The following is a 26615-nucleotide window of genomic DNA, read 5'->3' as shown; positions in this document are numbered from 1 at the left end:
GGAAACTGAGATCCATTCATTTTACTCATCATAAGGGGTCTTTGAGCCGTGCTTTGTCTGGTCCCTCACCTAGAACCTGTTTGCCATGGGTGACCCTGTCAGGGGCATAAAGCCCTAGACAACTTAGCTCCTAGGATCATTGGGACACACAAACCCCTCCACCACGGTAATGTGACAGCTCACGGAGGGGTACTGTTAAAAAGACACATCAAAAAGAAACGTTGCATATTTGAACCCAAAAATGTTGAAGCAAGCCAGACAATTTGTCCAACCAATGTCCATTAGCTTAATGCTAATACATGATGCCATAGACGGGCTAACGGGAATAGAACAAAGATGTCATGGTAATTATCGACCTGACAATTGATGATCTACCAAACAAAGACTAACAACACACAAACAGACCGTCAGCAATACTCACAGCCATATAGATTATTCTCTCTCAGTGTGTAAAAATAGCACACACTTGTAGGGACTGACCAATCGCATACTACAGGTCTGTGAAAAAATGTTAATTTTACCAAACTGGGATGTCGAGGATTTTCAGCGGTAGACTTAGCAAAATATCCCTGAGTTTAATATTGAGGGTGTCAGTCATAAGAATTTTCACACCTTGGGAGTACTACAACTCTACTGTATATAATTTTAATTATATATATTATAATTTTCTTGACATTTCAAATCATATTGCTTTTTAAACAGATTTTTCTAGTTTTTGTAGTTTTTTAGTTCATTCTTGTTCTTAGCTTGCTGCAGATACAAGTTTGGAATCATGGCGTACAGTACATTCATTCATTCATTCATTTTCCTAACCACTTGATCCTCACCAGGGTCGCTGGGGGTGCTGGAGCCTATCCCAGCTGTCTCCGGGCAGTAGGCGGGGGACACCCTGAATCGGTTGCCAGCCAATCGCAGGGCACACAGAGACGAACAACCATTCGCACTCACACTCACACCTAGGGACAATTTAGAGTGTTCAATCAGCCTGCCATGCATATTTTTGGAATGTGGGAGGAAACCGGAGCACATGCAAACTCAACACAGGGAGGCCGGAGCTGGAATCGAACCCGGTACCTCTGCACTGTGAAGCCGACGTGCTAACCACTGGACTACCGGGCCGCACAGTACAATACAATACAATACAATACAATACAATACAATACAATACAATACAATACAATACATGCTGATTTATATTGCGCTTTCACAACAGCGGCAGATGTAACAAAGCGCTTAACAAAACAGTTAACATAAAGTAAAATAATAAACACAACACATAACATAAAACAAGGACAGTCGTACAGTCCTAACCACTTTTGCGTCACACGCTTTGTTGTTTGAAGCAATTTGAGATGAAAAAGGAGAGAATCAAAGTGTCCTTTAACCAGTGGATCAGAGACGTCATGCTCAAAATGTGCACACGTTGGCTACAAGCTAAGTTTCAAAGTCAACAAGACGCTGTAGCATCCATTGACGAAAAAAGAGATTGGTTCACTTCTCCTGTCCCATAGAAATCCATTTCAATTCCAAGCGTCGACTCTTGGAATTGACTAATTGTTCCAGACACGCATCGGCGCTCTGCGCCAACGCTCCTCTCTCCTTTTCCTCAACTTCAGCAGCCAACCATCCAGCCGCACCAACGCCGATTGTCCAACAGTGCCTACATCTCCACTGAACAAAACGGGGTTGTGAAAAATGCTGCCCTTTACAGGCACAAAAAACACAAGCGCCCCAGGTCTGTCCAGCACCGACAGTCAATGGCGCCGACATTCCTCCCAATCAAAATCTGTGCTGGTACAGGCGTGCTGCCGAGAAGGGGCAACCACAAAGCACACATACTTCTTCTTTGATGAATGTTGTGGCCAAAAAACGCTGAAAACAGTCCATATCAGGTCCACACGATGAAACAACAAACATCATGTCCATACATCCATCCATTTTCCCAACCGGTGGGGGTGCTGGAGCCTATCCCAGCCGTCTTCGGGCAGTAGGCGGGGGACACGCTGAATCAGTTGCCAGCCAATCGCAGGGCACACAGAGATGAACAACCATCCACGCCCACACTCACACCTAGGGACAATTTAGAGCGTCCAATCAGCCTGCCATGCATGTTTTTGGAATGTGGGAGGAAACCGGAGCACCCGGAGAAAACCCACGCAGGCCCGGGGAGAACATGCAAACTCCACACAGGGAGGCCGGAGCTGGAATCAAACTCGGTACCTCTGTACTGTGAAGCCGACGTGCTAACCACTGGACTACCGGGCCGCCCGCAAACAACATGTGACAAAACAAAAGACAAAAACAACAAAAAAGAACAAAAAAGCAAGGCTCTTGAAGAGCACTTGCCGAAGGCTGCCTACTGGGGTGCCATCTTGGGAAAAAAAGTATACAATTTACCTAAATACAGTACATTCCTCTCCAGGTCCCTCTGAGTCCAGAATGTGTTAAAGCCTTGGTGAAACTGGTTTACTGCCCGCACTGCCATGGCCTTGCCTCCGTCAAACCCTGTACCAACTACTGCTCCAATGTTGTGAAGGGCTGCCTGGCAAACCAAGCCGATCTGAACCCTGAATGGCAGAATCTTATCGGTAAACATATTCTAACATACCGTATAGTAACAACATGGATAAAAGGATGGGATATTGAGGAATTGCAATCCAATTTTCAGATACCATGATCCAAGTGGCATCGAGTTTCAGCACAGAGCCCAGTATTGATGTGGTTGTGTCATCCATCCCTTCTCTGATCTTTGAGGCTGTCCGCTTGCTCAAGGAAAACGTTGAGACCGTCTCAGCCAAAGTAAGTTACTCTTATTGAACATTTCTTTCTGAACATGATGCCTTCAGTTACACACTACATACAGTAAGTCTGTAATCAAGGATGTTTAGTATCCATTTCTTGCTTTAATGGACAAATTATGTTCGGTCTTAAATACGTTACATTTTTCCCCAAGCAGGTGTAAAGTAGGTGAGTCACTGTGACTCTGACGATTGCAGTAAAAGTACTTGTTTTAGTTTGGCAGACACTGTAAGATGAAGGATGCGCTTTCGGTTAGGGAGTGGACTGAACTCTCGGCTACCAAACCGCCTTTTGTTTTACTGAACATTTGAAACATATTTGTTGTTACTAGTCCGTTTGGTTTATTTGCAATTATTTTGCAGTTTGCCCTATGACGTTTTAAACAGGATCAGTATTTATCATTTTGGCTTTATGCACAATGGTTTTGCAACAAAAGTGATTCAAGAGTACATTTTCCCTTTAATTCTATTTTGCCATTTTTGAGTTAAGGTTTTTTGCAAAATGTCTAAAAAATTTTTAGGGGACCTAAATATTTGCACACAGTGACAACAGTTTTAATACTTGAATCAGATTTGCAGTCAGTGCTTAAAATCTGGAGTCAACGAATTATGAGTTGAATCTGCTTCTTCTTTGTGAGTCTTCCTGTTTTCAGCACTGTTTTCAGTACGTGAAACGTAATGCCGAAATGGTCAAAACAAGGACTTGCACGCTGAAGAAAATCTCGTTTATTTTGCCTTTTGAATACTCTTGAGCTCCTAAAAACTCCGCTGTCATTCCGACATTCTTAATGTCATATTTTTGTGAAACATTTTGAACTCACGGTTATTGTAAATCTTGGTTGTGTCTGTATAAAATATATAAAAACTCATTTTGTTTGGTTAAATTTTAATACACTATATTAATCAAGCAGTTGCAATAGGAAATTAATTTAAGATATAATTTATTTTGGCCAATAAGATAAATCATTGACAAATCTAGTCGACTACAAAAAAGAACATTGTAAATATGTGTTTGAGGACATCTAGTGGCGAATGTTATATTTTATTTTCATAATCACTTTCATGCCGTCAAGATGCGTTGCGTTGCTGCACTCGTCAAGCCGGTATGAAACGCACAACAAATATACGTACTATTAATAGTAGGTATACGTTTTAAGATTTATGTACTCTATCTATCTATCTATCTATCTATCTATCTATCTATCTATCTATCTATCTATCTATCTATCTATCTATCTATCTATCTATCTATCTATCTATCTATCTATCTATCTAACAGTCTGTCTGCACGCTGTATCTCTGTAGCTATTGCTTGCTATGTAATAACAGATGCAGGCTATTTAACACAACTGTACTTTATAATTGTATACAGTACGCAATACATGAAAGTTTAATGTTTATCATTACACAATGGAAAAAAAAGATCTTTATCACTTAATGCAATTTTTTGAGACTTACCTGTATTTTACTCAAAATAGAATACTTTTTATCCTACAACTCCGCTGTTCTTGACAACGCATTATTTTTTTTGTCTTGTGTTTAAATGCTAAAATGTGCTTAAAAATAAGCTTGCAAAATTTTCAATTTATCCCAACATAGGTGTATCAAACATGCGGCACTCCAGTTGAGCCAGGCACGGGAAGTCCAATGCTTTTCGAGCCAAAGAAAAAAAAGAGCGGCTCTCTGACTGCTTCAGAATACAAACCCTCTCCTACTGCAGGCCTAAGACTCGAGATACAGGTGTGTTCAGAATGTGAACCCTCATATGAAATAATTAGGAATCAATAAATTGTACAGCGGGAGGTAGGGCGCACAGCGTATGGTGTGTTAGAGCTCACTTCTTACCCCATGGCAAGAAACCTTTCTTTCCTGGCTTCTTTCCCATCGTCAGAAACATGTTTTATCCAATTCGTGGATGACACAGGTTAACAGAGAATTTTAATCAGATATGGCTTTATGTGTCCCTTAATATATTTTTGACACTGATTTTAAAAAAAAGTATTTATTTAATTTTGAGATAGATTTTCATTTTATTTTGAGGTTTGACCTATAAAAGCTTGCGCAAAACAGATTTTACCATGCTAATTATAATATGTTCAGCTATGACGTTTGAGAAAAAAAAAATCCACTTCTTTCTTAACCTAACTTCATTAATAAGTATTACAAGAGTATTATTATCATTATTATGACTAAAAGCACATGTGCTTGAGAAAAAAAACTATGGCTCCGAAGCATAAATGTAACAAAAACATTTAGAATAGTCACTACCATCTCTCATTGTAGTAATAAATGTAGTAAACATTTGTTGAGCAGGGTTCCTAAACTAAGAGTATTATTTTCTTGTTGGTCTAATGTGAATGATTATCTGCGGCCTACCATCTCTACTGACTGTACTTTGTAGATCAGGTTGGATAGTCTTCACCTACAATGCTTGAAATGGATGGAAAAACAAACTGTAGATTGATGCCAAATAGTTTTCATTTGGATTTTGTGTTTGAATGTCATCCTCAGGTGTCAGATCTCTCCAGTAAATTAAGGGAAATGAGGCAATATTGGCTCCAGCTCTCCATAGCACTTTGCAGCAAATTGGCAGCAGGTGGCGCCAACAAAGATACATGCTGGAACGGCATTACCAATGCCAGGTTTGAAAGAAACAGTCAAGCATCTTGAAATGTCATTGACTGGTGATCAGTGGTCATCCTCTGCCTCTTCTCACAATTGCACATTCATTTGCAGAATAAAAGCACTCGGTCTGTCTGTTTTTTTTTTGTCACTGCTGAACTAACTGGTATAATTCTGTTATGTAACATAACTTCAAAACTCAAAGCAAAAACTCCCTCCACCCATCCATTATCTAAGCCGCTTATCCTCACGACGGTCGCGCAGGCTATCCCAGCTGTCATCGGGCAGTCAGCAGGGTACACCCTGAATTGGTTGCACCCAATCGCAGGGCACACACATAGAGGAACAAACATTTACACCCACAATTACACATCGGGACAATCCAAACTCTTCCATCAACCTGCTATGCATGTTTTTGGAACGTGGGAGGAAACTGTAGTACCCGGAGAAAACCCATGCAGGCACGAGGAGAACATGCAAACTTCACACAGGAAGGCCAAAGCCGTATTCGAACCCTGCACCTCTGTACTGTGAGGCAGTCGTGTTAAACAGTTGTCCAGTGTGCCGCCAAAATCAAATCGTGTTGAAGATTTTATTCATGAAATTCATGAAATGTATTTAACTTGAAAACGGAAAATAGTGCACTCTTCCTAAAACAGCACACTTGCTAAAACAGCAAGAGACTTGGAATGATAATAGTATTTAATTGGGTCTCATACTGGTTGGCAACCAGTTCAGGGTGTACTGTGCCCCGCACCCGAAGACAGCTGGGATCAACCCCAGCATGCTCACGAACCTCGCGAGGATGCTCAGTTCAGAGAATGAATTTTTGTGCAATTATTTGACCTGACAGAATTTCTTTGAAACACAATTTTGCAGGTGGTGATTATTCATTCAATCACTTACTCACTCACTCACACGCTTACTCACTCTTTCAGGGCTTTTAGCATTTGCACTACAATTAGGACAGCACCACTTCCTTCTTTCAAGTCATCATCATCATTTATTAGCTATATATGTATACACATAACAGAATTCAACAGGTGCGGACGCATGCATAAATTGCTAGGATCAAACATTACATTACTGGACTAGTCAATGCTTAAAATGCTTAAAACACTCTGTGCTTAAATCTTTGTTCAGAAGACGGACTGCATTAGGGAAAAAACTTTCTCATTTTCTCATTGTTTCTACTTGCTGAAGATACCTTCCTGAGGTGATGGGGGATGGCTTGGCCAATCAGATCAACAATCCAGAGGTGGAGCTTGACATCACCAAACCAGATATGACGATCCGGCAACAAATCATGCAACTCAAAATTATGAGCAACAGGCTAAAAAATGCCATGGATGGGAATGATGTGGATTTCCAGGACGCAAGTGAGTAGATTTTTGGAGCAAAAAAAAAAAAAAAAGTCATGTTTTGGCAACTTACACCGTACTTGAAATAAAACTATGTATGTACTGTATGACTTTCACTGCAGCTGTGGAGAGGGTATGACATGAAGTTTCAAATGGCTTTGCTTGTTTACACAGAATTGATCAACTCTGGCAAATTGACATTGAGAGTACCGTATTTTCACGACTATAAGGCGCCATTAAAAGTCTTAAATTTTCTCCAAAATGGATAGGACGCCTTATGGCTGGCGTATATTTAACCACTGTAAAACTGCGCCCATTAAGACTGTGTGGTTTGTCTATGTGTAAAATACAGAAATGTCACCCATTAATGAGACTGCGCCCAACCGTACGGTGCGTCGAATAGTCGTGAAAATACGGTATTCTAATCTGGCATTCTCATTTTCCTATAGAGGTGCGAAAACATCACTAGCGTTTGGATGATGTCACAGAAATGTATATAGCACTGTTCAAAACAAGATGCAGCAGTAGCTAATTTCCACACTGCCTTATCATGATCTGAACGGTTACTTAAATAAGTGTTGGATGATAAATTCATGTTCCCTACAAATGTAAACGATAAATACACGGAAATGTTCGACAACTTTCAAATAATAAATTGTAAATCTTTTCTGGCATACTTAACAAAGATATTGTTTAGCCACGTGACTTCAACATATTCTTTCTTGGCACGGAAATGACACAAGACGATGGCAGAGCACTTCTGATTAAGCGCCTCAATTCACTTCAACAATTCCTTGTCACCAAGATGCTGCAAGATGGTGCCCATTCAATGTTTTCATTCATATTTGAAATGGAAAAACTCCCCCCTCCCCCAAAACAAATCTGAAATTAAAGCCCTTTCATAAATGCCAAAAAGAGAACATCTGGGGCTTCACTGTAATCAAAACAAAATGTTCATGTACTGTATATGAACCAAAACGTTTCCCTCTACAACCGAGTACATTTAAGATAATGGTTGAAGACAGTACAAATGTATTTTATGGTGCTTTTGCTCAGGTGATGACATCAGCGGCTCGGGAAGTGGGATGTGCCTCAGCGGTCAGTGTAGTCGAAGCAGGCCAGGACTGTACAGCTACCCTCAAGACGTCAACCAAGTCAGAAGCGTGGCCACATGTCAGAGCCGCCCATGTAGCCTCTTAGCGCTGCTCCTGCTGGCTCTCTTGCTACTTCTTTGTTAATGATGCTCTTTCGTCTGCCAGATTCTGAAGTCCAGTGAAGGACGTTCTCATCGCACGGGAGCTGGAGTTCAGAAGAGAGAATATTGGATTACAATTGGATTAATTTTGCCAAACGTTATGGGAAAATGTCCGTGAAGAGGAACAAAAACTGACAGTCACAACAGTCCCGGTTTGGCTTTGCTGTGTTGTACTATACTTTGATTGCGTTTGTTGAGCTGGTTTCAATGAATTTCACGGAAGACGATGATGAGGAAAAGAAGACAAAATGTTAGGGAAGATGAGTGATGCTGAAAAGTCAACAAAATGTTTATAACGATCGGTTGATGTACTACATAGTGCATTGTGGTCCCTCACCTCCAGGGATTGAGCTCAGTGACAAATGCGGTGGTGTCTTCAAAGCTTTTTTTATTGAATTTTATTTTGTGTGTGTGTGTGTGTTTTAATCTCATGTTGAAGGTGTGTACCTAAACAGCACAGTGTAAAAAACGAATGTATATATGCATAGCCAGTGTGCATCATGTTCTCATCTGATGGAAACAAGACTGGCATGTAGTGAGCCATGGATGGACATTTATAGGTCAAAACGCTATTGGGAATGAATCCGTTATAACCTGTGACACATCACAGGTTATAACGGATGTCAAGCTTTTGTGGTGTGAGTTGGCTATAACAAATATTTGGTAGGATTTGTATGGCCTGCGGAACAATGATCACCCCTCCTTCAATGTTGTGATTGCAAATGTTGCTGTTCTCATCACCATTGAAATAAGCGGTCGTCTCCGAACCTTAGATGCAAAGCTCAGACTCAAAATTTCCTGAAATGCATGATTTGATTTCGCTGTTATTATTAAAAAAAAGTCAATTATTCTGCCACATTTGTTCGCCACACTGAGCGCATGTCACAACACATACTTTTAAGAGGGGACTTTTGATGGAATGCATGCCTGCCTGACTCCACTGATCCACGTGACGTTACAACAACACATCAGATATTAGCATTTCTTCAAACAAAACAAAACACAAAACAAAACTTATTGATTAGCTGTACTTATTTGATGACGTTCCATAGTCGTAACTGTATGGTTGAGCAGAACCACAGCACCGTGAGGTGGGTGGGGGCCTCGCATTGTTTATACGATCAACGATGAAGAGTTCAGACTGGATAAACTAGCTCATAAATTAGCTCATTATAATAATTGTTGGAAGATACCCATAATGCACAGCGAGGTAAAATGCAGAATTCACTCAGAAGGACCAAATAAAAAAAGCTAACAACTAAAAGTAAAGTAACATTTTCTGAACATGTTTGTAGGAAGTTCAATCATCAAAAATCTGCATTTTTTTTCCCTACAAATTGGCCTTATTGTTGTATGCGGTACTGTTTTTGCGAAAAACAAACACAAAACCTATACTGCATTTGTGTTTGTCTTCAGAATCACAATTTAATGTTTTTTATGATTGCCTTTATTTCAAGCTTCATGTTTGCTCAAATATACAGTAGGCGACATAGAAATGGACAATTGACAGGGCTGTGTCTAACTTTTGTTTTTATTATTATTCATATTTTTTTCTTAAATCCGCTTATCAAATCACCTAGAATTCCAATTACTATAATTTCATTGTTCCAGTAAATTTTGTCAGGACAATTTAAACTTGCGTGTTATTACAGTAATATGTGATGTGTTAAATGCAACAAGTCGTACATGAGATAAGTGAATAATGAGTAGGTCTGGAATATTTCACTCGGCAGCATTCATGTTTCATTTATTTTGCAATGACGCCTGAGCAGACTTAGTCCTATTCTAAAAGTATGAGCATGCATCTTTTTCTGTCATCTAAAGGTTAATATAGGGTGTGAACGCTGTGGCAGCTCACTATTGTTTAAATATATATATATATATATATATATATAATTATTTTTTATTGTGTGGACTGTTTGTTTGACCTTTTTGACCTTGATCACAGCTCAATTAATATTTGGCATTTTTCAGCCTCTGTTACTCTCAGTGGCAATTGAGCATTTGTCACAAATTTGTCAATGTTTTTTTTTAATACATATAAGTGTTGATAGGAGGTACTGTATAAAAGAGGGAAACACACTCATCATAAAAATGAAATACTTTGCTCACTGCATGTCAAACAGATGGATTGTCATACATGCAGTAAAATATAACGTGGTCGTGGGAATGCTGGAGGAGGTCATGTGTGCGAGCTGTACTGTTTGGCAGCTCTTTCCTTTTTGACGCATGATGCCCAAATTGTATCAGAGAGGATTTATTGTATGTTAATGTCAGGGATTTCATTTTTTATTTTGCAAATGTTTTTAATTTTTTTTTATTTAGGGTTTTTTTTTTTGAGCCACTGGTTGGACAATAAAATGTATGCCCTAAGAGTTGAATTGTAAAGTGCTTTTGTTTATATATATATATATATATATATATACACACACACACACACACACCGTATTTTCACGACTATAAGGCGCCATTAAAAGTCTTAAATTTTCTCCAAAATGGACAGGACGCCTTATGGTGCGGAGCGTCCTTTATATGCGCTGAGTTCCAAAATCTGACTGACAGCCGACACGCTGTTTATATAGAGAAAAGGCGGAAGTGACTGTGAAAGAAGTCGGCCAATCAGGGAAGGGTGGGCGTGTATATATACATATATGGAGAGGGAGAGAGAGAGAGAGAGAGAGAGAGGGAGAGAGAGGACAGACAAGCTAGTCCGCCAATGGTGAAGGGTGGGCGTGTAAGTGGACGCCTCAAGCCAGTACCAACACTTGTATAGCGTGTGGCAATGTGCATTGTTGCAAAACAACTCCGGTTTTGGTTTCTAAGAACCCCTGAAAATAAATTCGACAAAGAGACATGCCTACGAAGCTCAGTTAAAACTTAAAGCCACCGGTTATGCTTTTGGCATGCGTGACCATCTCACAGCAGCGGTGAAAAATCAAGTCAAGCAAATGAACTCTGAGCTTGCCGTTATTCCCGGAGGCTTGACTAAAGAACTCCAACCGCTGGACATTGGCATCAACCGGGCGTTCAAAGTAAAGTTGCGAACAGCATGGGAACGATGATCGATGGCAAACACAACTTTACAAAGAGTGAGAGGCAGCGCTGGGCGAGTTACGCCACAATACGCAACAACGAGAGGGAACGCGGCGTTTTTGATGGACAATTGTTCAATTCTTTCTACACACACACGCGCTGCCACCATGTTTCGCTCTGTTCTTTACTTTCAAATGTGGGAAAGCTTCACACGAGAGAAATGTTGACTTTGCTGTTGCTACTCCTTCTTTCCGCTCGGCAATGCGTAGCAACTCACACTAGCATGTGATGCATTCAATGACAACTGAGATGTGCAGTCCTCTGCTTCTGATACAGAGGATGAGGACTTTGATGGATTTCTGGGTGATGATTGATCGAAAACGTGAGAACATTGTACGATGGCTAAATAAAATACACCCGAACTCAGTTCTGCTTTCGTTGCCTTTTTAAAAACGTGTTTTTATCTTATCTGTATGTCTTGGCATGCTACCGTATGCTTCAAGCTAACGTGCCAGAGTGCGCGCATGCATGCCGTATGTTTAAGCTGGCGTATATTTTACCACTGTAAAACTGCGGCTATTCGTACGATGCGTCCTGTGTATGTGTAAAATACAGAAATGTCACGCATTAATGAGACTGCGGCCATTAGTACGATGCGTCGAATAGTCGTGAAAATACGGTATATATATATATATATATATATATATATATATATATATATATATATATATATATATATATATATATATATATATATATATATATATATATATATATGGAAAACCACACTTGAAGCCAATGGCAAGCCACTTACCCAAGTGTCCATCAAATGTGGCATATAAGGTGATGCACTCTCCCCACTGCTGTTCTGCATAGGACTGAACCCTCTAAGCCAAGTAATCACCAAGACAGGCTATGGACCTCAGAAATGGAGCTACAAGCAGTCACCTCCTCTACATGGATGACATAAAGCTGTATGCTAAGAGCGAAAGGGACATAGATTCCCTGATCCACACAACCAGGATCTACAGCAGCGACATCGGGATGTCATTCGGGCTTGAGAAATGTAGTCGGATGGTGACTAAGAGAGGAAAGGTAGTCCGCACTGAAGGGGTCTCACTCCCTGAAGGAACAATAGCAGACATTGAGGACAGCTACAAGTACCTTGGTATACCACAAGCCAATGGCAACCTCGAACTGGCAACAAGGAAAGCGGCTACGGCCAAATACCTCCAGCGAGTGAGGCAAGTCCTAAGAAGCCAGCTCAATGGCAAGAATAAGACCCGGGCAATAAACAGCTATGCCCTGCCAGTGATCAGATACCCTGCAGGAATAATAGGGTGGCCAAAGGAAGGGATTCAGACCACGGATGTTAAGACCCGAAAGCTCCTAACCATGCATGGAGGGTTCCATCCCAAATCCAGCACCCTGAGACTGTACGCAAGCCGAAAGGATGGAGGCCGGGGACTAGTGAGTGTGAGAGCCACTGTCCAGGATGAAACATCCAAGCTCCATGAATACATCAAGGAGAAGGCTCAAACGGATGACCGTACTCAGAGAATGTCTCAGACAATGGGGAACAGAGGATGAGGAGCTGGAAGAGGGACCATCATGGGGGGACAAGCCCCTACACGGGATGTACCACCGGACCATAACTGAAGTGGCTGATCTCAAGAAGTCCTATCAGTGGCTAGAGAGGGCTGGCCTGAAGGACAGCACAGAGGCACTCATCCTGGCTGCTCAGGAGCAGGCCTTGAGCACCACAGCCATCGAGGCCCAGATATACCACACCAGACAAGACCCAAGGTGTAGGTTGTGCAAAGAGGCACCTGAGACGATCCAACACATAACTGCAGGGTGTAAGATGCTGGCAGGGAAAGCCTACATGGAACGCCATAACCAGGTGGCTGGCATAGTCTACCGAAACATCTGTGCGGAGTATGGACTGGAAACCCCAAGGTCAAAATGGGAAACACCTCCGAAGGTGGTGGAGAATGACAGAGCGAAGATCCTGTGGGAATTCCAGATCCAGACTGACAAGATGGTAATGGCGAACCAACCAGATATCGTGATCATAGATAAAGGGCAGAGGAAAGCCGTTGTAGTGGATGTAGCGGTCCCAAGTGATGGAAACATCAGGAAGAAGGAACATGAGAAACTCGAGAAATACCAAGGGCTCAGAGAGGAGCTGGAGAGAGCCTGGAAGGTAAAGGTGACAGTCGTGCCTGTGGTGGTCGGAGCACTCGGGGCAGTGACCCCCAAACTAGATGAGTGGTTGCAACAGATCCCGGGAACAACATCGGACATCTCAGTCCAGAAATGTGCAGTACTGGGAACAGCAAGGATACTGCGCAGAACCCTCAAGCTTCCTGGCCTCTGGTAGAGGACCCGAGCTGAATGAGGGACGGACACCACCCGAGGGGTGAGATGAGGATTTATATATATATATATATATATATATATATATATATATATATATATATATATATATATATATGAGTGTGTGTGGTGTGTGTGTGTGTGGTGAGAAGTGAACCCATTGGCGAATCTTGCATTGCCACTGTCTAAGCGTGCCTAATTCGAATACATTGACTTCTCTGTGGCGTTCACATTATTTTCCGTCTCTACGGCGAAAATGCCACAGCCTGTAGCATATGGTTCTATCCATATGTTGGGGAAAAGCGCTGCACGTTTTATTGGTCAGAATGAAATTCTAAATGTTCTCTCATCATGTAGATCTCAGTGCTATTCATCTGCATCTTGTTGTCAGAACCATGATCAATAAAATCAAAGTTGAATCCAAGAATTGAATGTTATTTACTTAAAACGGATTAGATTCGACTTTGCAAACAAATCAGTTGTACATTTATTATTTCATGCAGATATAAGACAAACAAACGAACAAAAAGTTGTGGCAGAGTAACAGGGGGTCTAAGAATACTATATCCATGTGAGGATGGCAGAAAAATCACAGCTATCAAAATGTTCCCCTTGGTATGGAGGTGGCCAGGGGATAGGTCACAAAGTGAGTAGGAGTGGCCTTGGCCACATTTAGCCACACTGTAGCTCCGCCACTGTTTACCTCCAGCTGGATCAGAATGCAGCAGCGGTTTCTTTCTAATTCCAATACAGTAGATGGCACCACATCTCCCCATTTTAGGTCACTTCCCTGACGCCCAGTCTATTTTAAAACTGAGTTTGATTCGACTGATTATTTTGAAAGCAGGCATGAGCGACCATTCTTCAACTTCAAACCACCTATTAGCCAGTCAGCGTTTCCAGATCCGGGAGATGAAAGAAAGCCTTTATTGCATTTTATTATTCAAGTATTGTTATTACGGACGTAATTTTATTTTGTCACTTATTTTTTTTCCCAATATTTTAAATGTATTACCAATTGATGTCAGTTGGGTTGTCAGAATCCTGTATTGCCTCAGACATTACTTTAATTTTTTTTTATTGTTACTGTTGTTGCTTTTGCTGTTATGTGTTTGGTTATTTGCATGTTATTGCCCGGGATTTGATTTGTAATTGGTCAGCAAAAGCACTTTGTAAACACGTGTTTTAAAGGTGCTTTATAAATGTAATAATTATTATTATTGCCATACGATTTGACATTCAGACATCGCTCGTGAATTTACAAAATGTTGAGAGATGTGGTGCCATTTGTTGGCCACTTGGAGTCGCTCATTTTACAAGGGCGACCATGCGGGATCCGTCCATCGGGCTTAGACTCGGAAGGTAGGTCAGGCGACACAAGCAAGGTGATTGGTTAATGAGCCGCCATCGTCTTCTCCGATTGGCCATAAAAGTGTTGGAGAGGCGGTAATGACAGAAACGGGAGTGCTCTCCCCAACCTTCAGTGTGCGCTCTTCAGTGTACGTCCAGCTCCGTGCTACGGCTTCCTCTGTCTTGATGGCGATGTGAGTCTTCCTGTGGAATCCTGACTTGTGCATTCAGTGGGATATTGTTTGTGCACGCTGGATGATGGGAGAGGACAGTAGGATGCTCAACGGAGCAATGTTGGCCACTTTGACTGCGGTTCTTCTGCTTTTGATCACTTCAGTGCGTGCAATGGAAGGTAGGTCTGCTGACACATTTTCTCAACCTAAGCAGTGAATAATTAAAGGGGATCAATTTGACCCTCAGACATTTCGACCAATGAAGTTTTGGTTTTGATGGGGACTGATTGCATTTAGCAATGAACTGTGTGCCTCAGTGCCTTTTATAAAACACTCCAAGGTCTCATTTTATTCTGAAAGATAAAGCTGTGAAACAACTTTGATTTTGAAGCAAACTCTAATAATTTAGTCAAATGTTCATGAATGCGTGCTTTGGGTTATCTAGTGGATACCAGTTTGTGCCATATTTTTGTACCCACTAATTTGAATGCATTTGAATGGTCTCAATATTAGTTACATACACTATGTAATAGCATCACATTACAAGAGCTTTATCAAACATTATTCCCGTATAAAGATAGTGCTCAGATTTGATTGACATGCCAAAGAGGTATTAAATCAGTGTTTATTACGATAGCTTTGACTGGTGTAAAACTGTACTGCAGAACAATACAATACAATGCATGCTTATTTATATAGCGCTAATCAGGTTTTTCCCACTCATGTAGTAAAATAAAGTAAGTCAAATATGAGCAAATCCTGTCATCCGAAGCAGTGCAAGTCGGCCTAATAATACAATGCAATACAATACATGCTGATTTATATAGCGCTTTCACAACAGCAGCAGCTGTAACAAAACGCTTAACAAAACAAGTTAACACAGTAAATTAATAAACACAACACATAACATAAAACACGGACAATCGTGCAGTCCTAACCATTTTTCCCTCATAAGCATTGTTGTTAAAGCGGTTTGAGATGAAAGAGAGAATCGAAGTGTCCTTTCACCAGTGGATCAGAGACGTCATGCTCAAAATGTGCACACGTTGGCTACAAGCTAAATTTCAAAGTCAACAATGAGCTGTAGCATCCATTGACGAAAAAAAGAGATTGGTTCACTTCTCCTGTCCCATGGAAATCCATTTCAATTCCAAGCGGCGACTCTCAGTTCCAAATGCGCATCGCCGCTCCGCGCCTACACTCCTCTCTCCTTTTCCTCAATTTCAGCAGCCATCCATCCAGCCGCACCAACACAGAGTGTCCAACAGCGACTTCTCCACTGAACAAAACGGGGCTGTGAAAAATGCTGCCCATTACAGGCACAAAAAACACAAGCACCATTTGACTATCCAGCACCGACAGTCAAATGGCGCCGACAATCCTCACAATCAAAATCTGTGCTGGTACAGGCATCCTGCTGAGAAGGCGCAACCACCAAGCACAGATTCTTCTTCTTTGACGAATGTCGTGGCCAAAAAACGCTGAAAACAGTCCACATCAGGTCCACATGACGAAACGACAAAAACCATGTGACAAAACAAAAGACCATCCATCCATCCATCCATCATCTACCGCTTATCCGGGGCCGGGTCGCGGGGGCAACAGCTTTAGCAGGGAAGCCCAGACTTCCCTCTCCCTAGCTACTTCTTCCAGCTCTCCCCGGGGGATTCCGAGGCGTTCCCAAGCCAGCTGGGTGACGTAGTCTCTCCAGCGTGTCTCGGCGGTCTTCCTCGGGGTCTCCTCCCGGTGGGACATGCCCGGAACACGTCACCAGGGAGGCGCTCAGGAGGCATCCGAATCAGATGCCCAAGCCACCTCATCTGGCTCCTCTCGATGTGGAGGAGAAGCGGCTCGACTCTGAGCCCCTCCCGGATGACCGAGCTCCTCACCTTATCTCTAAGGGAGAGCCCGGACACCCTGCGGAGAAAACTCATTTCGGCCGCTTGTATCCGGGATCTCGTTCTTTCGGTCACGACCCATAGCTCGTGGCCATAGATGAGGGTTGGGACGTAGATCGACCGGTAAATTGAGAGCTTCGCCCTTTGGCTCAGCTCCTTCTTTACCACGACAGACCGATACAACGTCCGCATCACAGCAGACGCTGCACCGATCCGCCTGTCGATCTCTCGCTCCCTCCTGCCCTCACTCGTGAACAAGACCCCAAGATACTTAAACTCCTCCACTTGGGGTAATATCTCCTCCCCGACCCGGAGGGGGCAATCCACCCTTTTCCGACTGAGGACCATGGTTTCAGATTTGGAGGTGCTGATTTTCATCCCAACCGCTTCACACTCGGCTGCGAAACGCTCCAGTGAGAGTTGTAGAGCCCCGTTTGAAGGAGCCAACAGCACCACATCATCTGCAAAAAGCAGGGATGTAATACTGAGGCCCCCAAAACAGACTCCCTCAACGCTTCGGCTGCGCCTAGAAATTCTGTCCATAAAGGTTATGAACAGAATCGGCGACAAAGGGCAGCCTTGGCGGAGTCCTACCCCCACTGGAAACGGTTCCGACTTACTGCCGGCAATGCGAACCAAACTCTGACATCGGTGGTATAGTGACCGAACAGCCCGTATCAGGGGGTTTGGTACGCCATACCCACGAAGCACCCCCCACAGAACTCCCCGAGGGACACGGTCAAACGCCTTCTCCAAGTCCACAAAACACATGTAGACTGGTTGGGCGAATTCCCACATACCCTCAAGGACCCTGCTAAGGGTGTAGAGCTGGTCCACTGTTCCACGGCCGGGACGAAAACCACACTGCTCCTCCTCAATCTGAGGCTCGACTTCCTGACGGACCCTCCTCTCCAGCACCCCTGAATAGACCTTACCAGGGAGGCTGAGGAGTGTGATCCCTCTGTAGTTGGAACACACCCTCCGGTCCCCCTTTTTAAAAAGAGGGACTACCACCCCGGTCTGCCAATCCAGAGGCACTCTCCCTGTTGACCACGCGATGTTGTAGAGGCGTGTCAACCAGGACAGCCCCACAACATCCAGAGCCTTGAGGAACTCCGGGCGGATCTCATCCACCCCTGGGGCCTTGCCACCGAGGAGCTTTTTAACCACATCGGTGACTTCAACCACAGAGATAGGAGAGCCCACCTCAGAGTCCCCAGGCTCTGCTTCCTCAAAGGAAGGCGTGTTGGTGGAGTTGAGGAGGTCTTCGAAGTACTCTGCCCACCGGTTCACAACGTCCCGAGTCGAAGTCAGCAGCGCCCCATCCCCACTGTACACAGTGTTAGTGGTGCACTGCTTCCCCCTCCTGAGACGTCGGATGGTGGACCAGAATTTCCTCGAAGCCGTCCGGAAGTCGGCTTCCATGGCCTCACCGAACTCTTCCCACGCTCGGGTTTTTGCCTCGGCGACCACCGAAGCCGCGGTCCGCTTGGCCAGTCGATACCCGTCAGCTGCCTCTGGGGTCCCACAGGCCATAAAGGCTCGATAGGACTCCTTCTTCAGCTTGACGGCATCCCTTACTGCTGGTGTCCACCAGCGAGTACGAGGATTGCCGCCACGACAGGCACCAACCACCTTACGGCCACAACTCAGATTGGCCGCCTCAACAATAGAGGCACGGAACATGGTCCACTCGGACTCAATGTCCCCCGTCTCCCCCGGAACATGGGAAAAGCTCTGTCGGAGGTGGGAGTTGAAACTCCTTCTGACAGGGGATTCCGCCAGACGCTCCCAACAAACCCTCACTATACGTTTGGGTCTGCCAGGACAAACCGGCATCTTCCCCCACCATCGGAGCCTACTCACCACCAGGTGGTGATCAGTTGACAGCTCCGCCCCTCTCTTCACCCGAGTGTCCAGAACATGCGGCCGCAAATCCGATGATACAACTACAAAGTCGATCATCGAACTGCGGCCTAGGGTGTCCTGGTGCCAAGTGCACATATGGACACCCTTATGTTTGAACAAGGTGTTCGTTATGGACAATCCGTGGCGAGCACAGAAGTCCAATAACAAAACACCACTCGGGTTTTGATCGGGGGGGCCGTTCCTCCCAATCACGCCCCTCCAGGTATCACTGTCATTGCCCACGTGAGCATTGAAGTCCCCCAGCAGAACAATGGAGTCCCCAGCAGGAGTACTCTCCAGCACACCCTCCAAGGACTCCAAAAAGGGTGGGTATGCTGAGCTGCTGTTTGGTGCATATGCACAAACAACAGTCAGGACCCGTCCACCCACCCGAAGGCGGAGGGAGGCAACCCTCTCGTCTACCGGTGTGAACCCCAATGTACAGGCACTGAGCCGGGGGGCAATGAGTATGCCCACACCTGCTCTGCGCCTCTCACCGTGAGCAACTCCAGAGTGGAAGAGAGTCCAACCCCTCTCGAGAGAACTGGTACCAGAACCCAGGCTGTGTGTGGAGGCAAGTCCGACTATATCCAGTCGGAAATTCTCTGCCTCACACACCAGCTCGGGCTCCTTCCCTGCCAGAGAGGTGACATTCCATGTCCCAAGAGCTAGCTTCTGCAGCCGAGGATCGGACCGCCAGGGTCCCCGCCTTTGGCTGCCGCCCAGCTCGCATTGCACCCGACCCCTTTGGCCCCTCTCATGGGTGGTGAGCCCATGGGAAGGGGGACCCACGTTGCCTCTTCGGGCTGTGCCCGGCCGGGCCCCATGGGTGTAAGCCCGGCCACCAGGCGCCTGCCAACGAGCCCAAAAAAACAAAAAAGCAAGGCTCTTGAAGAGCACTTGCCGACGTCTGCCTACTCGGGCGCCATCTTGGTGGGGGGGAAGCACTAATATTTTGTCTACATGTGATTCAAAACGATGTAACGTAACTTGCAGCTTCTGTGATATTGCAACACACACACACACACACACACACACACACACACGCACACACACACACACACACACACACAAAAGTATCCGAAATTGTCTTCAGATAGCCTACTTTGTTACAGTTGCAGGATGTATTCTATTTTATAGTACTGAAAATTCTATGGAATCAGCAGGTAATCGGATTAAAAAAAAATGTGAAAGGTTTTGAATGCAGAAGACAACCCCCCCTCCACACACATTTCCACTTAATAACAAATGACTAGCTGGTTTTCCTGGTTACATACTCAAAATGTTTTACTAAATTGAAACTGCATACTGGCAGCAGCACACTCTTTTCCTCTCTGCAAACATTAGTGAGATGAAGACAAATCTCTCCCCATGTATTTTTGTCTATGAGACAAAGTGACGTCAGATGCACAGTTGCGATTTTACAACAACAACAACAACACATGAGTAAGCCTTATTTGTTCAAAAGTGATCAGTAGGAACGACAAATGTGCCAGACCTACAGCATGAAATTGTGCCCATTCTGACTTTGTACGTCTGTTAAACTACCGTATTTTCACGACTATTCGACGCATCGTACTAATGGCCGCAGTCTCATTAATGCGTGACATTTCTGTATTTTACACATACACAGGACGCATCGTACGAATAGCCGCAGTTTTACAGTGGTAAAATATACGCCAGCTTAAACATACGGCATGCATGCGCGCACTCTGGCACGTTAGCTTGAAGCATACGGTAGCATGCCAAGACATACAGATAAGATAAAAACACGTTTTTAAAAAGGCAACGAAAGCAGAACTGAGTTCGGGTGTATTTTATTTAGCCATCGTACAATGTTCTCACGTTTTCGATCAATCATCACCCAGAAATCCATCAAAGTCCTCATCCTCTGTATCAGAAGCAGAGGACTGCACATCTCAGTTGTCATTGAATGCATCACATGCTAGTGTGAGTTGCTACGCATTGCCGAGCGGAAAGAAGGAGTAGCAACAGCAAAGTCAACATTTCTCTCGTGTGAAGCTTTCCCACATTTGAAAGTAAAGAACAGAGCGAAACATGGTGGCAGCGCGTGTGTGTGTAGAAAGAATTGAACAATTGTCCATCAAAAACGCCGCGTTCCCTCTCGTTGTTGCGTATTGTGGCGTAACTCGCCCAGCGCTGCCTCTCACTCTTTGTAAAGTTGTGTTTGCCATCGATCATCGTTCCCATGCTGTTCGCAACTTTACTTTGAACGCCCGGTTGATGCCAATGTCCAGCGGTTGGAGTTCTTTAGTCAAGCCTCCGGGAATAACGGCAAGCTCAGAGTTCATTTGCTTGACTTGATTTTTCACCGCTGCTGTGAGATGGTCACGCATGCCAAAAGCATAACCGGTGGCTTTAAGTTTTAACTGAGCTTCGTAGGCATGTCTCTTTGTCGAATTTATTTTCAGGGGTTCTTAGAAACCAAAACCGGAGTTGTTTTGCAACAATGCACATTGCCACACGCTATACAAGTGTTGGTACTGGCTTGAGGCGTCCACTTACACGCCCACCCTTCACCATTGGCGGACTAGCTTGTCTGTCCTCTTTCTCCCTCTCTCTCTCTCTCTCTCTCTCTCTCCCTCTCCATATATGTATATATACACGCCCACCCTTCCCTGATTGGCCGACTTCTTTCACAGTCACTTCCGCCTTTTCTCTATATAAACAGCGTGTCGGCTGTCAGTCAGATTTTGGAACTCAGCGCATATAAAGGACGCTCCGCACCATAAGGCGTCCTGTCCATTTTGGAGAAAATTTAAGACTTTTAATGGCGCCTTATAGTCGTGAAAATACGGTACCTTTGAAATGTAATCCGACCGCTCTCGCCACCCTATGTTGTGCCCTTGAATGATGCTAGACCTGCGAGCTGCGAGTGCTGTCAACAGGCGCTGTACAATACAGTGACTTTTGTAGTTTCACCAATCAGGCAGGAATCATTATTTTGTTCAGTGCAACACTCACATCAAAACTGGACTTCAGAACATCCAGAACTTCTCCAACCGCTTTAAAAATAATTTAAAAAAATAATTGACAAACTATCCCTACTACAGTGAACCCAGCCTTATTCACAATTTGACATCCTGAATTTTTTTCTCCAATTTATCTTTTGTTGTCTGCTAAAAATTCACCTATTTGCTATTTGGTGGAATTTAGCTTTTTGCAGTGTTCCGTTGCCAACAGTGTACAAATTCCTGCTTTTAACTTTCACCTTCCTTCTGTTGCTTGTCCTTCAGATGATTTAGATACAAAGAGTGGACAGAGTTGTCGCCGTGATATTACTAAATGTAAACAACAGGGAAAAAAATGCACACATCCGAGCGATTGTAACATTGATTGATTTCATGAATTCAGATTCATTTCATTTTTTTAATCTCTTCATTCCTTCCACTCATCCCTGCGAGATTCTCTCCCACCTCTCTGCCATCTTCTTACATGCAACCTGCCTCAGCAGCAACCCTTGCTTTTCCTCCTCTCGCCGCTGCTGTCTTAAATAAAAATGTGAGATAAATCCTCTGTAGTGTTCTAATGGGGTGTGTAATGACAGACTCTGGTGAGGCGTTCCCATTTGGGAAGATGTAAATGCATTGCAGGGCTGGTCTATTTTCACCCAACAGAACATTGAGCTTGTGTATGGGAGACACAGCAGGTAGTAGGGTTCGAGGAAAAGGTGCATTGTTGGAGAGGGCTTGTTATGCCATTCCACGGTAGGCACTTTCTTTACAAACACATGTGCACTAAAAGCAAAACTGGCAGTAGGTATGCAATGGAGCCATTGAGGCACTCCCATTTGCGAACCTGTAGCAAGATTTTTGTGCTGAAATGTCAATACTGTAGACTGTATATATGGATAAATTAGCTCCTCTCTGATCCTCAGGTTTTGATCTTAGGATGTGCCACAAAACATGGCACAGACACAAAGATGATTCATGACATACTGCAGGGCGCAAAAGAGTAGGTCTACACCATATTAAGCCCCCGATAAATTATTGAATTCTCTTTTTAACAAGGCGGTATTTTGAGCAGTAGGATTTTCTCCGGGGCCGCTTGTTAAAAATGATTTATCTGGATCTGCGTTTGTGGGCCTTTTTGTTTGTTTCCAGTATTGCTTTTTTTTTGTCCTGCACATTTTGCGCAGTGTGCCCATGTGATGTCTTTCTCCAACCAAATAAAGATTCGGCACTTCTATGTGGGCGTGGTCACCGCATTCACTTCATTTGATGAAAGCAGTCGTAGCATTGTGATCAAATGTTGGAACCCATCCCATGCCTGAACCTTCATTTATTTAAATGTATGCTTATCATGTTGAAAAGTGACTTTTGCACCCTTGCAGAGACACCGGCTTGTTGGTTGTGGTCCAAAAAGGAGAACAAGTGTCCTCGCACATCTCCTGAGACTCTGTTGTTGGTAGGGCTTAAGTGAATTTAATTTTCTCCTAACTTGTTCTGTCTTTTCAAGGAATGTGTTGAACAGATTCACTCAGTATTTGGACCTCTGTTAGAATGTTTACAGCACAAAGAAATAAACAAATAAACAACAACGAGAATACAGACCCTGACCCAGCCAGAATATGATGTTGCCGCTGATGCACTTTGGGTTGTGTCATCTGTGCCTGAACCAAATATGCAGTCAGCAATTAGTGGTTTCACCGTATCCACTGATTTGTAAACAGTGTTGGCTGTTGAGTGCTTGAGGATTTCTGTGTGATTTTCTCATGCACGAGTAAAGGGGGCAATATTGAGTCTTCACTGGAGCAGGAACACACACACACACTCACACGCACACGCACACGCACACACGAGCATGAGGAGAACATAACAAACTCCATGCACAAGGGACCTTTTGGACTCTTAGCCATGCTTTTTTAGCATTTAGCGAAACTGCAGATTGTCTCATCTGACATGCTTTGACTGGTAACTCAGTACCGTTCAATTAGGCTTGTGAGTGTGTGTAAGTAATACTGTGAAAAACACATGATAGTGTGAGTGTAAGGGAGACGCAATGTCTTCCAAGCTTACTCAAGAATAGTTTATTAAAATTAGAGCTGCAACTATTAATCTGCTACAAATCGATTATCAAATTAATCACGGGCAACTCAGTGTTCGATTGGTTAGGATGCCCGCATCACAGTGCAAAAACGCTGGGTTGATTCCAGGCACCGACCTTCCTGTATGGAGTTTGCATGTTCTCCCCGGGCCTGCGTGGGTTTTCTCCGGGTACTCCGGTTTCCTACCATTCCAAAAAAACATGCATGACAGGCTGATTGAACACTCAAAATTCTCCCTAGGTGTGAGTGTGAGCGCGGATGGTTGTTCTTCTCTGTGTGCCCTGCGATTGGCTGGCAACCAGTTCAGGGTGTCCCCCGCCTACTGCCCGAAGACGTCTGGGATAGGCTCCAGCACCCCCCGCGACCCTTGTGACGATAAAGCGGATCGGAAAATGGATGGATGGATTCCAAAAACATGCATGGCAGGCTGATTGAACACTCTAAATTGTCCCTGGGTGTGGGTGTGAGCGCGGATGGTTCGTCTCTGTGTGCCCTGCCATTGGCTGGCAACCGGTTCAGGATGTCCACCGCCTACTGTCCGAAGACAACTGGCATAGGCTCCAGCACATCCGCGACCCTCATGAAGCAGTTCAGATAATAGGTGGATGGAACATAATTTCTGCTCACCGCTCATTAGTTTAATTTTTAAATTTGTCCAAACCGTCTGAATTTTACATTCTGAATAGTAGTTATTTTCCAGTTTCTGAATTCAAAATAAAACAGTTGCAAACATTTGCTTTCATGTTGGAAAATTTCATGTTGGAATATTTTTTCTGACATGTTATGGACCAAACAGGTTTTTGAATCTTTTTTTGTGCACTGTCAAATGAAATAATTTCCTGTTTGTAAAAAAGGATGGAAATTATTTTTTTTCTCAACTCGGCTCAACTCAACTGTATTTATAGAACACTTTAAAACAACCATCGATGTATACAAAGTGCTGTACATGGAGCAAATATCATATATACAACAATAAAACAACAAATTAATAACAGAGACAGTAGAAAGCACAAAACAGTAAGACTAAGATCAAGTCTGAGTCATGCCGTGTCAAATGCCAAAGAATAAAAGTGAGTTTTGAAACGAGTTTTAAAAATGGGCAGCGAGGTAGCTTGCCGAATGTTCAGTGGGATGTCATTCCCACTGATCCCCCTCCGCTTAGTTCTTGGTACAGTCAAACCTCGGTTTTCGAACGTCTCGGTTCTCGACCAATTCGGTTTTCAACAAAAAATTTCGATTTTTTTTATGCCTCAGATGGCGAACACATTTCGGTTCTCGAACAAACTGAGCACACTTGAATGCACCATTTGACTCCTCCCGCCTTCCTTAGATGAGGAAGTGACGCTTCTTCAGGTAGATGAGGAAGTGACACTTCCTTGTGTTGCTTTCCATTGTGAGCAGACGTGTTCAGTAAACATTTTTATTTTAAAAAGAGTGTGGTTTCGGTTTTCGAACAATTTCGGTTTTCAAACAGCCTTCTGGAACGGATTATGGATGAAAACCGAGGTTTGACTGTATTTCAAATAATGTCTGGTCTGCAGACCTGAGGCGCCAGGCAGGTGTACAGGGCCGGGAGCTCAGAGAGCTAAGGTGGTGCAAAGCCATTTAAACGAGAGCTGTCAAACGATTACAATATTTGATCATGATTAAAAATGCAAGTGTCATAATTAACTCAAATTAACTAATAATTAATTGTGATTACTCACACATTTTTTATAGTTTCAGAATTTTCTTTTATATTTTTTGTCCTATTTTTTCCAGTTTTAATGCTCTCATCAACAAGGAATCATGGAGCAGTTTTCTATTTGCAAAATGCAAATATTTACCAAAACAACAATTTCGATTTTCAATTTTACATGAACATTTTTCACTTGGAGCAGTTATTCACACAATCTCACACAATATTACTGTCTATCAACAACGGTGAAAAAAATATTTTGTCACAGAACAGCTCCTTCAACAGCTCTTTTTAGGGAATCAAAACATCTATATATATATATTGCGCGTCGTCTCGCACGCGGTCTGTCCTTCCGTCTGTCCCTTTTCAAAACGTACCTACTTCACCGCGCCGCCACTGCGCGCCGCCACTGCGCCGCTCAGGCAGTGGCTCACTACGATCGCGCGGGCATCTTAGCGAAAAAATGTTGTCTACCCACAAGCATTGCAATGAAATTGTTAGTTATTTAGTAGAGCTAAACATCTCTTTATTTTCGCGATAAGCAATGAAGATGAACAAAAAGTTGAACAAAGCAACAACACTTTTGTGGGCCGAAGGCCCACCTTACCAGCCTTCCGCAGGAACTAGCTGATGAGCCGCCCGGAGGGCGGCGAACCAGCTAGTAGCAATATAAAATTAGAAAGTGCACATCTAAGGTAAACTAGTACTTAGCCTATAGGGGATTTAAGCCATGGTTGCAGACTTCGTTTTTCTCAAGTTTGCTTTGAACACAGCAGTCAGGCTATGTTGATTCTGTTGGTCCTTCTTGCGCGGAAGTCTCTCTATGGTTTTGTGTGGACAATATTTCGGATGACTACACTTGGTTCGAGGCACAACACTGGCGATGTTTTCTTATTTTCAGTGTGGTCGCTATCACTGCACCGCTGAACTCTCGACGTGCCTCAGCGCACTGTCACTGTCAGACGAACACAGGGAAGCTCCACCCCCTTTATTTATATGGACACGGAACACGGTAACCTTCCACACAAAATAGTTCCAAACAAGTAACAATCGTGTCAGTGGCATACATCGTACTCAACAGGCTACCTGCTC

The 26615-nt window shown here is 43.6% G+C and overlaps 3 protein-coding genes across 4 annotated transcripts in view; 2 read left to right on the top strand and 1 right to left on the bottom strand.

The window, feature by feature from the left end:
• The window catches only part of gpc1a (glypican 1a), a 34150-nt gene extending 23739 nt beyond the window's left edge, over positions 1-10411 (top strand). The window contains exons 5-10 of the mRNA XM_052073436.1: positions 2423-2588; positions 2669-2799; positions 4398-4538; positions 5310-5440; positions 6624-6799; positions 7838-10411. Of these exons, the coding sequence (XP_051929396.1) occupies positions 2423-2588; positions 2669-2799; positions 4398-4538; positions 5310-5440; positions 6624-6799; positions 7838-8019 (927 nt within the window). The 3' untranslated portion in view covers positions 8020-10411. The remainder of the gene's footprint in view (positions 1-2422; positions 2589-2668; positions 2800-4397; positions 4539-5309; positions 5441-6623; positions 6800-7837) is intronic.
• LOC127605690 (uncharacterized) overlaps positions 1-26615 on the bottom strand; it is a 130897-nt gene that overhangs the window by 2678 nt on the left and 101604 nt on the right. The gene's annotated exons all lie outside the window — the stretch shown is intronic.
• Positions 14892-26615, top strand: part of LOC127605636 (ephrin type-B receptor 1-like) — a 152037-nt gene continuing 140313 nt past the window's right edge. Inside the window, exon 1 of one of the 2 annotated variants that reach the window (XM_052073340.1) lies at positions 14892-15150. In XM_052073340.1, coding sequence (XP_051929300.1) covers positions 15054-15150 — 97 coding nt within the window. In that variant the 5' untranslated portion in view covers positions 14892-15053. The remainder of the gene's footprint in view (positions 15151-26615) is intronic. The other variant, XM_052073339.1, reaches the window with a different exon arrangement.

This window comes from Hippocampus zosterae, chromosome 8 (assembly GCF_025434085.1).
Source record: "Hippocampus zosterae strain Florida chromosome 8, ASM2543408v3, whole genome shotgun sequence".
Classification (NCBI taxonomy): domain Eukaryota; kingdom Metazoa; phylum Chordata; class Actinopteri; order Syngnathiformes; family Syngnathidae; genus Hippocampus; species Hippocampus zosterae.
Note: the sequence above shows the minus strand (reverse complement) of the source record. Positions and strands in the feature narration are given on the sequence as shown.